The sequence below is a fragment of the Stylophora pistillata genome, chromosome 7 (genome assembly GCF_964205215.1).
Source record: "Stylophora pistillata chromosome 7, jaStyPist1.2, whole genome shotgun sequence".
Lineage (NCBI taxonomy): Eukaryota > Metazoa > Cnidaria > Anthozoa > Scleractinia > Pocilloporidae > Stylophora > Stylophora pistillata.
The window spans coordinates 9,731,913-9,744,099 of NC_142525.1; the positions used below are offsets into that span (position 1 = coordinate 9,731,913).

The 12,187-nt window shown below is 39.7% G+C and overlaps 1 protein-coding gene across 2 annotated transcripts in view; it reads left to right on the plus strand.

Moving 5' to 3' along the window:
- Window positions 1-12,187, plus strand: part of LOC111325495 (protein unc-80 homolog) — a 49,137-nt gene that overhangs the window by 21,308 nt on the left and 15,642 nt on the right. For both annotated transcript variants that reach the window (XM_088728053.1, XM_088728054.1), the window contains 19 exons: window positions 26-136; window positions 420-520; window positions 938-1,024; window positions 1,707-1,790; window positions 2,442-2,510; window positions 3,289-3,327; window positions 3,710-3,796; window positions 4,821-4,917; window positions 5,442-5,566; window positions 6,117-6,191; window positions 6,882-6,986; window positions 7,647-7,691; window positions 7,930-8,117; window positions 9,124-9,202; window positions 9,642-9,692; window positions 10,178-10,267; window positions 10,476-10,583; window positions 11,071-11,190; window positions 11,992-12,149. In XM_088728053.1, the coding sequence (XP_088584179.1) occupies window positions 26-136; window positions 420-520; window positions 938-1,024; window positions 1,707-1,790; window positions 2,442-2,510; window positions 3,289-3,327; window positions 3,710-3,796; window positions 4,821-4,917; window positions 5,442-5,566; window positions 6,117-6,191; window positions 6,882-6,986; window positions 7,647-7,691; window positions 7,930-8,117; window positions 9,124-9,202; window positions 9,642-9,692; window positions 10,178-10,267; window positions 10,476-10,583; window positions 11,071-11,190; window positions 11,992-12,149 (1,819 nt within the window). The remainder of the gene's footprint in view (window positions 1-25; window positions 137-419; window positions 521-937; window positions 1,025-1,706; window positions 1,791-2,441; window positions 2,511-3,288; window positions 3,328-3,709; window positions 3,797-4,820; window positions 4,918-5,441; window positions 5,567-6,116; window positions 6,192-6,881; window positions 6,987-7,646; window positions 7,692-7,929; window positions 8,118-9,123; window positions 9,203-9,641; window positions 9,693-10,177; window positions 10,268-10,475; window positions 10,584-11,070; window positions 11,191-11,991; window positions 12,150-12,187) is intronic.

Consider the following 12,187-nt stretch of genomic DNA (forward strand, 5'->3'; position numbering starts at 1 on the left):
CTCACTTTGTTTTCTATTATTAAAGGTGAAAGTCAGCAAGTAGAAGCGGAGTTATGGCCTCAAGCTGTGTCATCAGCCATTCCTGACATCATCAAAATGATGGATGACGTTCTAGTGGATAGTGACAAAATAGCTGGTTAGTGGGTCGGTGTTTTGCAGAGGGCTGTGATAAAGATGGTGATTTTAATTAGTTCATTTTACAACGGTTTGGTACACGCGGTAGCAAAGTAGTCGATGCACTGGACTCCGACTAATAGGTTCAAGTTCGACTCAGCATTATCTTAGATTTCAGAATAACTGTGGGAATGAAACATCTTGGCCAAGGACACAACGCATGGACCCGCCCAGGGTTCGAGCTGTGAAGAACTTTTGTGGGGCTTGGGGTGTTAACAGTTTCAACTCCTGTGTTTCATCCGCAGTGATGGAAGTCGCCCGTCGTCTTGTTTGGAGATGCTTAGTGGATGATCCAGTTCTTTTCTTTAGAATTATTTTAGAACAAGTGACCAAGAGGGACAAACAGGTTCGTTGGACTACTTTTTTTTTTATATCTTGCCGTGTCTTGCCGTTTCATTTGAGTTTAATTTTTGACGCATTTTGCTTTTTGTACAGTTACAATATGTGAACACAAGGGTGATCGTCGCAGTAACGCAGTATTTAAGCGATAGTGAAAAAAAAAAAAATTCGGGCCTTAACGGGAGTTGAACCCTTGACCTCTGCGAGTGGGAATCCTGATAAACCGGTGGCCCTCAACCATCGACCTCAAACAAATAATTTAGATCGAACAAAGCTTGTTGTATTGAAAACTATCAAGATATAATTCCAACAGATGAACAGAGCAGGACTCGAATCCTTTACCTCTCATTACTCTGCCACACAATTTAATGGGACAAGTTATTACTTTCCCTGAGTTGATATAGGGTTTTGTTTTTTTTAATAGGAGGAACACATCTCTCTTCTGAGGAAGCTGCTTCTTTACATCACAGAACTGCCACAAGCATCGTCTAGATTTCTTATAAACAATCTGGTTAGTAATGGACCATGGTGGTATTGAGTTTGAATGCTTTTGGGCTTCTTGAAGGCTTGGTTTGCAAATGCATTACGCTTTTTTTCCGCGGAGTTAAGCTTCGCATCTGAGTTGAAGTCAAGATTTGGTAAAGTTCAGCTCTCGTGATACGTATTAGCTGCACTCGTTATCTCTTCTCGGTTGGAGTTAAAAAAAAAAACAAACAAACAAACAAAGAGCTCCTTACGTGCCCGTCGTCATCTTGAAAACCTGATGAAACGATGGTGGTCAACATAAACCAAAACAAATCAAGAACCATATCCTTTGGATTGCTAAAGACCTGTATAGCTCATCTAGAACAGTATCCCCTTTTGATTACTCCTTTATCTGTATCCTTGTGCAAGTCTGGACTAATTGTCTTTACCTTTTTGTAATATACAGTCTGTCTCTTAACAGGGTAATTTGGTAATATCAACTAAGTTGAAATTGTAAATTGGCCATCGTAAAGAGTTAAAAAAAAAAAAAAAAGCTGACGTTTCGAGCGTTAGCCCTTCGTCAGAGCGAACAGCTTTTTAACTCTTTACGGTGGCCAATTTACAATTTCAACATAGTTGATATTACCAAATTACCCTGTTACCCCCACCGACGCAGCACCACAGTTTCTTTAGAAACTTACCCCCTTTATTCATCTGTCTCTTAACAGATCGGTGTTGCTATGTATTATGCAAGAACTAGCAAGCCTGGTTCCCAGGACTCGCTCGCCTTGGTGTTGTCCCTGTTGTGGCAGGTAGGAGGGCATACCATTATTGCGTGGAAAAGTTGAAGAAATTTGCTTTAGAAATCATATAATTTTCTTTATTATTTCTGCCCTTGTGAAAAGGACGTGTGAATTAGGATGCTAACTATGATTTGAGATCCAAAATGTCTACATTTTTCGACAATGTTTCTGCATTTTTAGACAGATTGATTCCCAGCAGTACTTTGTTAGTAAGTACTCGTGTGACACTCTTTTGAGCTGATAAACACGCAGTTCACCCACCCCTGCTGGGGCTTATACCCGCATTCTGCAGCGTTAAGCAAGTAAGGGTATGTGTACTCCTGATTGGGACGAAAGTCCAAGTCAAGTTCCCCCCCACCCCACCCCCCCCGTCACCGTCAGGATTCTTTCATAGTTCACCAGTTCCCATTTATCCTGGCGGGTGGTGAGGTGCACTGTGGAGATTACGTGTTTTCCTACTGAATACGTCACAATGATCTAACAGAGAACTTTTGTGGGAATTACACGTTAAAAAGTGATCAATTAATATTAGGGGATGTTTCCCAAACACATCGCTAAGCTCTAAACCTTAACAACAAAAAGAGATTTATAGTCATTCATAAGTTAGTTCTGAGATCTCGAGATTGCCAGGTTTGAGGTCCTTTCCATTTCAATCCACAGGCAGTACCAAGCATGCGCGGATTTATGTTCAAAGATCTCAAGCAGTGTCTACGGAAAGAACATTGCGATGTGAGTTGAGTAGTAATTCTTTTTCAGTCCAACATGGCTTTATTTGGAGAGTTGTATTAGATTAAAGAAACCATTCGTTGCTCGAATTGCTTTTTAGTACGACGAGGTACGGTTGGCTCTTTCATTCTGCTTCTCATTTAAATGATGTCCAAAGTAGATATGGGCTAACGCTTTATTGCAAAATGCAGCCAAAAATGCAGGTTCTGCTTGTAAATAGAACTGAAACGGATTAGAAGATAAAAGCGACTTATAGGTATGCAATACGCGTTCGTAGAAAAAAGAGGTGACAGTCAATCAATCAATCAATCAATACTTTATTTACCCACGTAGCGTCAAGGAGCTCATAGAGCTCGTTCAAAATACGTACGTGCCTAAATATCACTATGACTAGAACCTAGCGCTTTTTTAGGTAATGAAAACTAAGAATCCCTCTGAGATGGATGATTGCTGCTACCTTAGATCTGCTCTCTAGTTAAGTTAATTTTTTCATAAAATATCCTGAAGAAAGTATCCCTAATGAGCCTGGTGGTTCCCTGGATGTCCCCAAGCCCTATTATACTGTTGAATTTGTAATCAGTCTGTATTTTGTACTGACTGATAACTAAAGTGTGAACTCTTCCCATTCACCCAACACCACCCCAGCTGTTCAAAGTAATACCAAGAAGTTTCAACTGTATCCGGAAGTCACCCATTGGAATTTAATTATCTTCAAAACTCATTCAAGCGCAATGTATCCACGACTTATTCACAGTTTCCTTTGATTAATTTATTCTAACAGAACGCTCTTCGTATCAGCTCTAACGTTCCTGGCGCTAAGGTATGACATTATATTGTTTATCTCTGTTTTTTTTTTTTTTTTTTTTTTTTTTTTTTGGCATTCATGTAAACGATGGCAGAATAAAAGTCATCTCTACATTACAAGATTATAAATTGCAGGGATTACGGTATCGTAAACACGGATCCATTTGCTCTCAAGAGAGGGGAGCATATACTAGCTTTTCTTTTAATAGTGTGTGATAAATTCACTTTTGCACCATTTAAACGTCGTCACCGTATGGGACATAGTCTGTACACCTTTGTGATTCGATTGCCATGGTAAGGGTCCTTTTCTTTGCTCGTTTTTCGTTTTATTATCATCATCATTATAACTGTAAATATTAGTACTATTTAATTTACCTTTTAATTTACGTTTATTCCAGAAACTTTGCGTGATTCTTCCTGATCAAGAAAACGAAGAAGAGGAGAAAGACCAAGAGAAAACCAAAGAAACAGTTCCTGTTCATGATGTAAGTTGTGTAATGACTTTTAGACCGTAAAATTTCAATGAATTCATTTTTATGTGTAATGTGGAAAAGGTATTGATTGAAAACCGGATTTGTATTTGAAATCAGCCATTTCTGTTAACGAATTACCTGACAGCAATCCCTCTCCCATATCATACACACGGGGAAAGACTTCAAGGAAGAAGTTGTGTGCTCCAGAGATGTGAACCATACATACATGAAATATTACCACATTTTGCGATTCCAAAGAGTTAGGTACCCGTTGGAAAGTTGTGACCAAGAATACTTAAAATTTGTTGACAGACGTCGCCATTTTGAAAACAACTCATTCGCCAGGCTGCGCATTCAATTCAACAACGCGCGGCTCATAAGCCGCTGATGCTCTGTTGATCACCTCAACTGATAATTTGAGTCACAGAGAAGCCCAAAAAGGGAAAGAAGGGAAATGCGATCAGCCTCGACAAGAAAAATTCGAATGGGCTACTCTTTCCAACAAGTTCTAAGCTCATTTTGAGACAATCATTTTAGCGGTTGGCTTTCTTTCAACACGCGATGATTATCTTTTTTTTTTTTTGTTATTTCTCCTTTCTCTCTTTGGTGGGAATGAAAAGTATGCTCTCTTGAGCATACCTCTCCTTCTCGAGATAACTACATACATACATGTATACAGACGTAGGTTAATTGACCACTCCCCATAGGGGCTTTTCAGGGCCAACACCCACCCATTCCACCCAGGGGAGGACATCCACCACACAATATTCTTGTGCGTGGGAAATGAACGTCTCCTACCCCTAACCCTGCAGGAGACGGGGCCTACGGTTTATTCGTCCTTATCCGAGAAGACCAGAATGTCTATCCAATCTGTCCATATCTTGATTATAGAAAGGTAGCAAATTCTCCTCACTTATTTTACGACCATGAGTATTGGTCCGGCTGGGGCTCGAACCCTCGACCTCCCGCACTCTACAATCCGGGGCTCTAACCAACTGAGCTAAACAATCACAAGGTACGAAACATTTATTTCCAGGAAATGACATTTGGTAAGGTCCTAGAAGCGTTTAAAGCACGGTATCAAGACTCCGGCAGTGAAGGCAAAGAGTTGTATCTCATTGACAAGAAATCAGGTAAGAAGTACCGCCGATGGCATTTTGCGCGATGGAACTCGTAGTAAAGTGTAATCTCATAATATGGTTACTATCCTTGCCTTGTGTAACTCCCAGTGCGTTTGTTCGAATAACAAAGGAATTTTTTCAGTGTTGATTTAAAAAGAAAGTCTTCGAGAGATCTGTTGTTCTTTTAAGTGGGTGAAGATTTTTCGACAGGCATTTACGTTGTCTGTAGCAGGGCGGTACGATTTTAAGAGTCCTTGTATGATTCGGTGTGACTAAAATGTTAAGTTTGGCTTACGGAAAAATGTGACTGAAAATTGCCTTTTGCCCTTCCCTTTTAAGGCTGTTTTGACGGACGTGTTTTCAATTCATCGCTCCGAGAAATTCGTCCACGCCGCTCCTACGACGAAAACTCAGCGTCGATAAGCTACGGAAGAAAGTTTTGTTTCTTATTCTGAAACGGAGAGCATGTTTCTGTCGAGGTCAGGTTTGGTGCCAGTTTAATTATATGCATAACGGTTAATGTTTTTTTCTTTCAGACCAGATACTCGAGGAGAGAGACCACGTGCGAGATGTGTACACTCACCGCAAAGGATTTCCAAGCCCCTTGTTGTTGTTGGACTTTTTAGATCAAGAATTGGCGTTCAATAAGAGACAAGCACAGGTATAGGAACGAAATTACAATCATTTATTCACTTGCTTGAAATAAGCGTCGCGATAGACAGTCGATAAGTGACAACAACAGGTACACCAGTTAGCTTGAGAGGGAAAATACTCTTAAGTTAACAACTGAAACGAAGGTAGTATATGTGACACAATTCATTGATTTCTAATCAATTGAAAAGAAAGTTCTTGTTAAAATGTAATTCCAATAACCGAAGCCACATCCTGGTAAATGTTAACCTTCATTCTATTTCTTTTAAATCCGGCGTAAGTTTTAGAATGTTTTACATCCGTTAAATTATCCGCTCCCCACAGATTTGAAACTAGAACATGGCCTCGTTTGCTGGAGAGCTCTTCGCAGTTCATTCGGTAAAGAATCCGACCACAAAATCACAAAGTATAAGAGTTAAATCCTCCCAGTAACTACTGCCTTTTTCGACATCTGTCTCAGAATATTTCTTTGATGCAATCTAATTTCTTCCCTGTCACCATTCGTCTTTTTCACTGTATACTTGCATACTACCAAGACTCCTGTTTCTTCTCTGTCGTAGGCGTTTACAAACAAGATCGCCGAGATTGGACGAGTCCTCCTGACATCATCTATACTTAACGCTTTACCCAATCAGGTAACGACTTTGTAATTACAGCTTTTGATAAAATAAAAAAAAAAAAAAAAATTTGGAAACCTTGCGGAACAGATATTTTTATAAGAATGAACCACTGAAACATCGAACACTCGTTCCCAGTTTTCCCTACTCATCCCCTCCGTTCTTTTTCCAGCCACTCTCATTTACATTAAATATATCTTATTAGATGTTTTTGTGTAAAGTATTGCAGAGTATTTTTACGAGTTCCGCAGGCGACTCAAACAACGACGCAACTCGTAAAAGTACTGAACGATACTGCATACCAACACGTTTTATAAGTTACTTATTACCCTACTGCTTTATTTCAAGTGGGAAAAGCGAGGCATATGAAGAAGCGTAGCGCGCACAGTCGACCGGTGAAACAGGTTTTTTCACAGTACAGAATAACCAAACGAACGATACCGCAGGATATTTGTACTCGACTCACGCCTTATTTTTACTCTACTAAGTGCAGTTTGGATAATAATGGTACACATTCTTAAAACATAATTCTTACTTCCTCACAACATAACAATTGCGCTGAAAGGGGATACGTTGTATTTTTGCTTTTAATTTAAAAAGAGGGAGGGAATATCAAACCAATACCAGGTGATTAAGTAGGAGGGGATGTGTTTTTAGATGCAGTGTTAAAACACTGGCTCTTGGTTTTTGCTTTTCTTTTTTCAACAGAAACACATCTCTTTTCTTCACGGAGAGTTCAGTCGTCAGATCTCGTTTCCCCGGAAAGCTCTTGAGTGTGATTTTTCGCTTTATGCTGGTGGCACTAAGGGATCAGTAAGAACATATGTTATTTTAAAGTCTAATCTATTTGTAAGTCTACTCTAATGGACTTTGAAGACAATAACTTTTGTTAGGAGTACAACCGTAGGTGCAACGAGCCAAGTGGCCCATACGTCTAGGACTTATCACGGTTTTTGTTACATTAAGCGACCGGGTGTATACTCCCCTCCCCTATGGGATGCTGGTCCATGCAAACTTACCCCCCTCTCCCTTACCGCGAACTCTTCGTTAGGATTCCAAGACGGTTCCTGGTATTAATTAATTAATTAATTAATTAATTAATTATTAATTAATTATTAATTTAAAAAAAATTAAAAAAATTAATTATTAATTAATTAACATTGTACTCGTCTGGGTGGTAGGACGCATTGTGAGAATTTCGAGACCTCACCAACTTACTAATCGAGTCGGTAAAACTTGGTATGAAAAATTATCTCGTAACCTTAACCGTTTTGGCCACATAAATTGTTTAGAGAGGACCACAACGGTGCCGAGTCCTTTTTTTTGGCTCAGGAAACGTTAAAAAGATTGCAATTGAGTTGGAAATTTACGGAAACAGCGTAGCATAGAAATTTCCAAGTAGCATTAATGTTTTTGTCGATGGCACTTTCTGCTGAGACAATAACAGCAAATGTTTTCTTATTTTCCTTTCAGGAACTTGCTGCTCTTGATGTCATTCACAAAAGTGTTTGGGTCGAGGTAAGGCATATAGTGAGTTCATTGATATGAGGTGATAGGAATAGTTCTTGGGATACTCATTGACGCACAGTGTAACAATTCACATGTGTTCTGAATTGTAAGAGTTGTATTATTTACATTGTAGTCTTTAAAAGCCATTGAAAAGTTTTTCGGATCAAAAAAGACTTTCGAGCCCACACCATTACTGGCAGTCTTTTGTATTTGAAAACTTAACCAAGGCATTGCTCCTTTTTTTCAGCTGATTACATCACTCTTCCAGTCCATGTACACGGATTTCCCGTGGAGCTCTACGGACCTGAATCTCTTTATGAACGTCATCAATGGCGCCATTTTGCTCCACTGCGAGGACGGTGCTATGCTGCGACTTTGCTTGTCTTCGTTAATAAACATTGCAGTTCACTTTAGCCACATATTTGCTAGTGACGGGTAAGGACTTATTTTGTTCCCTGGTTTGTTTAACTTGGGACATTAATACATATGATGTACGATCCTCGCAGTAGATAGCGCTATTTAAGCAATAGCGAAAATCAGACCTGAAAAAAATCAGGCCTGTACGGGATTCGAACCACTGACCTCTGCGATACTAGTGCAGCGCTCTACCAATTGAGCTAACAAGCCAACTGGGAGCAGGCCGTTAAGTTGATTCGTAAGTTTGTTCCATTTTTACCATTGCATCGCAATATCCATCCTCGGCCTTTCCTGACTGTCCTCACTTCTGCTGTTTTCCTCCCGTAAGTGGCAAAGTAGAGAGGAGGTTTTGAGAGACAACCCTCTCCCCACCTTCTCTCCCCCCCCCCCCTTCCTTTCGTGTTCGGTCTCCCGATCTTGCTTCAAATCGTTTCATTAGAATCGATACTTTGGAAGACTTTTTTGAACAACTGTGTCATTATGCTTTGTGGAAACCGATTTCAGACACACTGAACAGTTTCAAGATAGCATGTGCCAATGAAGCACGTGAAGGACGTTGTGGTAAATTTGATAATCTAAGAAGAATTATTAAAAACTGGATCATTGGATAACGCAATTCAAGACTTTTTATTGGCTTAGCCGTTATGGTATATGAGCCAATATACCATAATCTAATATCTCTACATTGTAACATCCGGTTTCTTCTTACAAAAATAAAGTCGAGAAGATTTGTCCAATATCTTGGGGACGTTTTTATTTAATGAAACAATTATTCCACTCGCGCTTGTTGGATATAAGATGATTATAGCCACGGAGGCGCGTAGCGCCTCGTTGGCTATCTATCATCTCATATCCAACAAGCGCTAGTGGAATAATTGTTAAGTATACGCCTTGTTTGGAGTATGTGGTAATAACCTGTACAAGGCCAAGTCTTCTCTTGGCGTTGATTTCATTATCTTTAATTGTAGTTGATTAATTAATCATATTATTAATTAATTAATTAATTATTATTTTTAATTTTTAGGTATCAGCACATCTTTCCTTCTCTTCTTCAAGTCTATTCACATCACCAGTCTAATAAAGTGGTCACTACTGCTATTGAGGTTGGTGATAAATTGCTGCTATCTCTTCTTCCAACAATTAAAAAAAACCATCATCTTTAGGATCATCCGGGAAGGAGAGAAGCCTTATTTGGGAGGGTCATACAGATATGACCAAAGTTAAAGGGTATGGCTTTAAGCCCTCTTGGTTCGACATTTGGTTTAGATTTAATCATTTACGAACAAGATTGGGTAATAGTTTCTCATGTGTGTTGGCATACACAAGTTCTGATTGGTAAGAAGGTATATAAGATTTTAAATTCGATTGGTAATGTAAAGGTGTAAGGAAACATACTGCACTTCCCTACCGCAATCTTTCATGAGCACCTTATCCATCCGCCAACTCCTTAAGAAAAGATAGTCTTCATGTTATATCATACTTGTAAATAACGTTAATTCCTCAATCTATTTAAGGGATACCTTTGGTTTTTATCATTTTTAGTTTGCGATGAAGCAGTTCTACATTTTGCACCAAAAGCCATGTCTGCTTCAGGTGAGTCATAGCAAAAGTCTCGCTAGACATCAGCATAAGTTCTATACTCTACATTCGTGCTTGTAAATCTACTGCGTACACAAAGCTATTCCCCATTTCAAAAACGATTGGGGGAGTGGGTCGAGTTCGCCGCGCAAGCTTGTCTGGGATCGTTACTCGGGACACAAATCTTTGTTCGCTACAGATTTGTGTCCTGAGTAACGATCCCAGACTAACTTGCTCGGCGAACTCGACCCACTCCCCCACTCGTTTTTGAAAATTTCCTTGCGAGTCAACACAACTCTCTTTTTTTAAATTAGTGTATGGTCGGATCCTGTGGAACTTGATTTCTTGAATTCTCGTTGTTGTCATAGGTGTCTTAACATAAGGTGTTTTTTCATAAGTGTGGCGCATATTTAGAGGAATTATTACTTAATCTTTTAAAGGTTGCTCTAGCAATATTGAGAGAGAGGACCTATCATTTTTCCTTATCTTCTTCATCGCAGCTCTTTGCTAGTGTAGCACCAATACTTCTTATAGAGACGAGGCCCGATGGAAATGAAGAGGAATCAGATGCCGAGGATCTATCGGGCAAAGTAAGTTTCACGGAACTATGAAGCATATTATTGAACACCAAGCTGTCTTATCTTAGAATCTCAGAACGTTGAAAGAGGTAAATGTTAATGCCCGCGAAGAAAATTTGATGGTTTTCAAGGAACAAAAAATTTTCTCGAAGTCACTTTTAATTGTGACTTTCATGAGCCTTGATCTTTATATGTAACATTTTCGTGTCCTCCAAACCAGATCCCACCCAAATGTCTGTTTAATCTGCTGACGTCATTAGACAAACCGTCACCTGACAGTCTTGAGGTGTTAGACCTGGTGCGAGCCGAGAAGCCACTGAAACCAATGGTGAGAGACCTCAAACTAAATTGTTACGAGTCTCCCTTTCAGTTAATTTTTTTTCAGTCCTTGGAAGGTTCAGCCGTTATATGGAGTGTTGATTGTTCGAAGATCATGGCAATGGAATAGCCTGTTCTTCCACGATATTTTGTTCCCTGATATTTCTCCTTTGACCTGCCACCCTACATTTAGGCAAAGCCCAGTTTTCTCTTTTCGCATCCAAACACATCAAATTTCGCTCTTTTTACCAGAACGCTTGTCACCCAGCCGATGATCAGAAGTTATCTTTACCTTTCCTAATATTTTCTTTTTTTTTCCATTTTTTGTGGTAGGATTCATGTTACGAATCGCGTGTCAATTTCAGTTTCGTTTCATTAACTCAGTTTTCATGTTTCCCATCCACGCACATCAGACTTGGGACAATTTTAGCTCTCCTTACCAGATTGCTTGCTATCCAGACGATGATCCTTAGTCATCTTTAGCTTTTTTGTCGCAGGATTCATGTTACGAATCGTCAAATGACCCTCCTGGTGTGAGTCAAATTGACACTGCAGTCCGCCTGTGCGTAACCGTGGTGAATTTCGCGCCGGAATCAGAGAGAGCCGTTCAAATGGTGGTATGTTTTTTTTTTCTTAATCATTTGTTTATGGCGGATACAGCAATTTTGAATTGCGACTCGAAAGTAATTCGTAATTGCTTTGATGTTGCTTTACCTCGCCGAATGATTTGTCTAGAAAACCTGGTCGTATGCTTTTTTTTCCCGCCTCAAGCTATTTGCCTGTTTTTTTTTTTGTTTTGTTTTGTTTTTTTTTTGCGTTCCCGTTTGCTTCCTGCGATTACTCGTTTCTTCTACAGTGAAACCTCGATTAAACGAAGTGCCAAGGGACTGGGGAAATTGGTTCGTGATATCGAGGGTTCGTTATATCGAGATTCTGTGGCGTACATTTTAGTGTAACTTTAGCCGGCTGAAACTTGAGTATCGTTCGTCACACCGCGGACTTCGTTATATAAAGGTTCGTTAATTCGAGGTTCCACAGACTGTAACTGGTTGTTGTGATAACCTTGGTTCTGGCTTTACAACACGCGTTTAAATTGCACCCTACAGTACCAGTCTAATAGGTTGATTTCTAAACGCTTGTAACGTGCAAAAGGCGCTGAGCTTGCGTCTGCCTCTCGTTGCCAAGGTAACCCTACAGTTAAATGGACCAGCATCTCTTACAAGCCGAAGGTACGTCTACTCGACTCGTGTTGCAGATATCTATGGAAGCTCTGGTAGCATGGGACTTTTGGCTGGTGAGCTGAGCTTACCTCTAGCTAAAAAAAAAAAACAAACAAACAAACTACTCTTATAAGATTGTCCCGAAATCAGAACCTCTCCTCAACCATTTAGTGAAAAAAAGCAAATTTTTTATTGCAGGTGGTACTGTCTGCCATTTTACCTCACTACTTGAATTACCTCAGAACAGATAGCAGTGCGCCTGATAGTGAAGAGAAACTGAAAGCGGAGCTGACAGGACTCACATCTCTTGTCACTTCCATGAACGTTCTGATTAAGAGTTCAGAAGTGCTGACAAGGTATGGCAGTTAGTGGAGTAAGATTTACTAGCATGTTG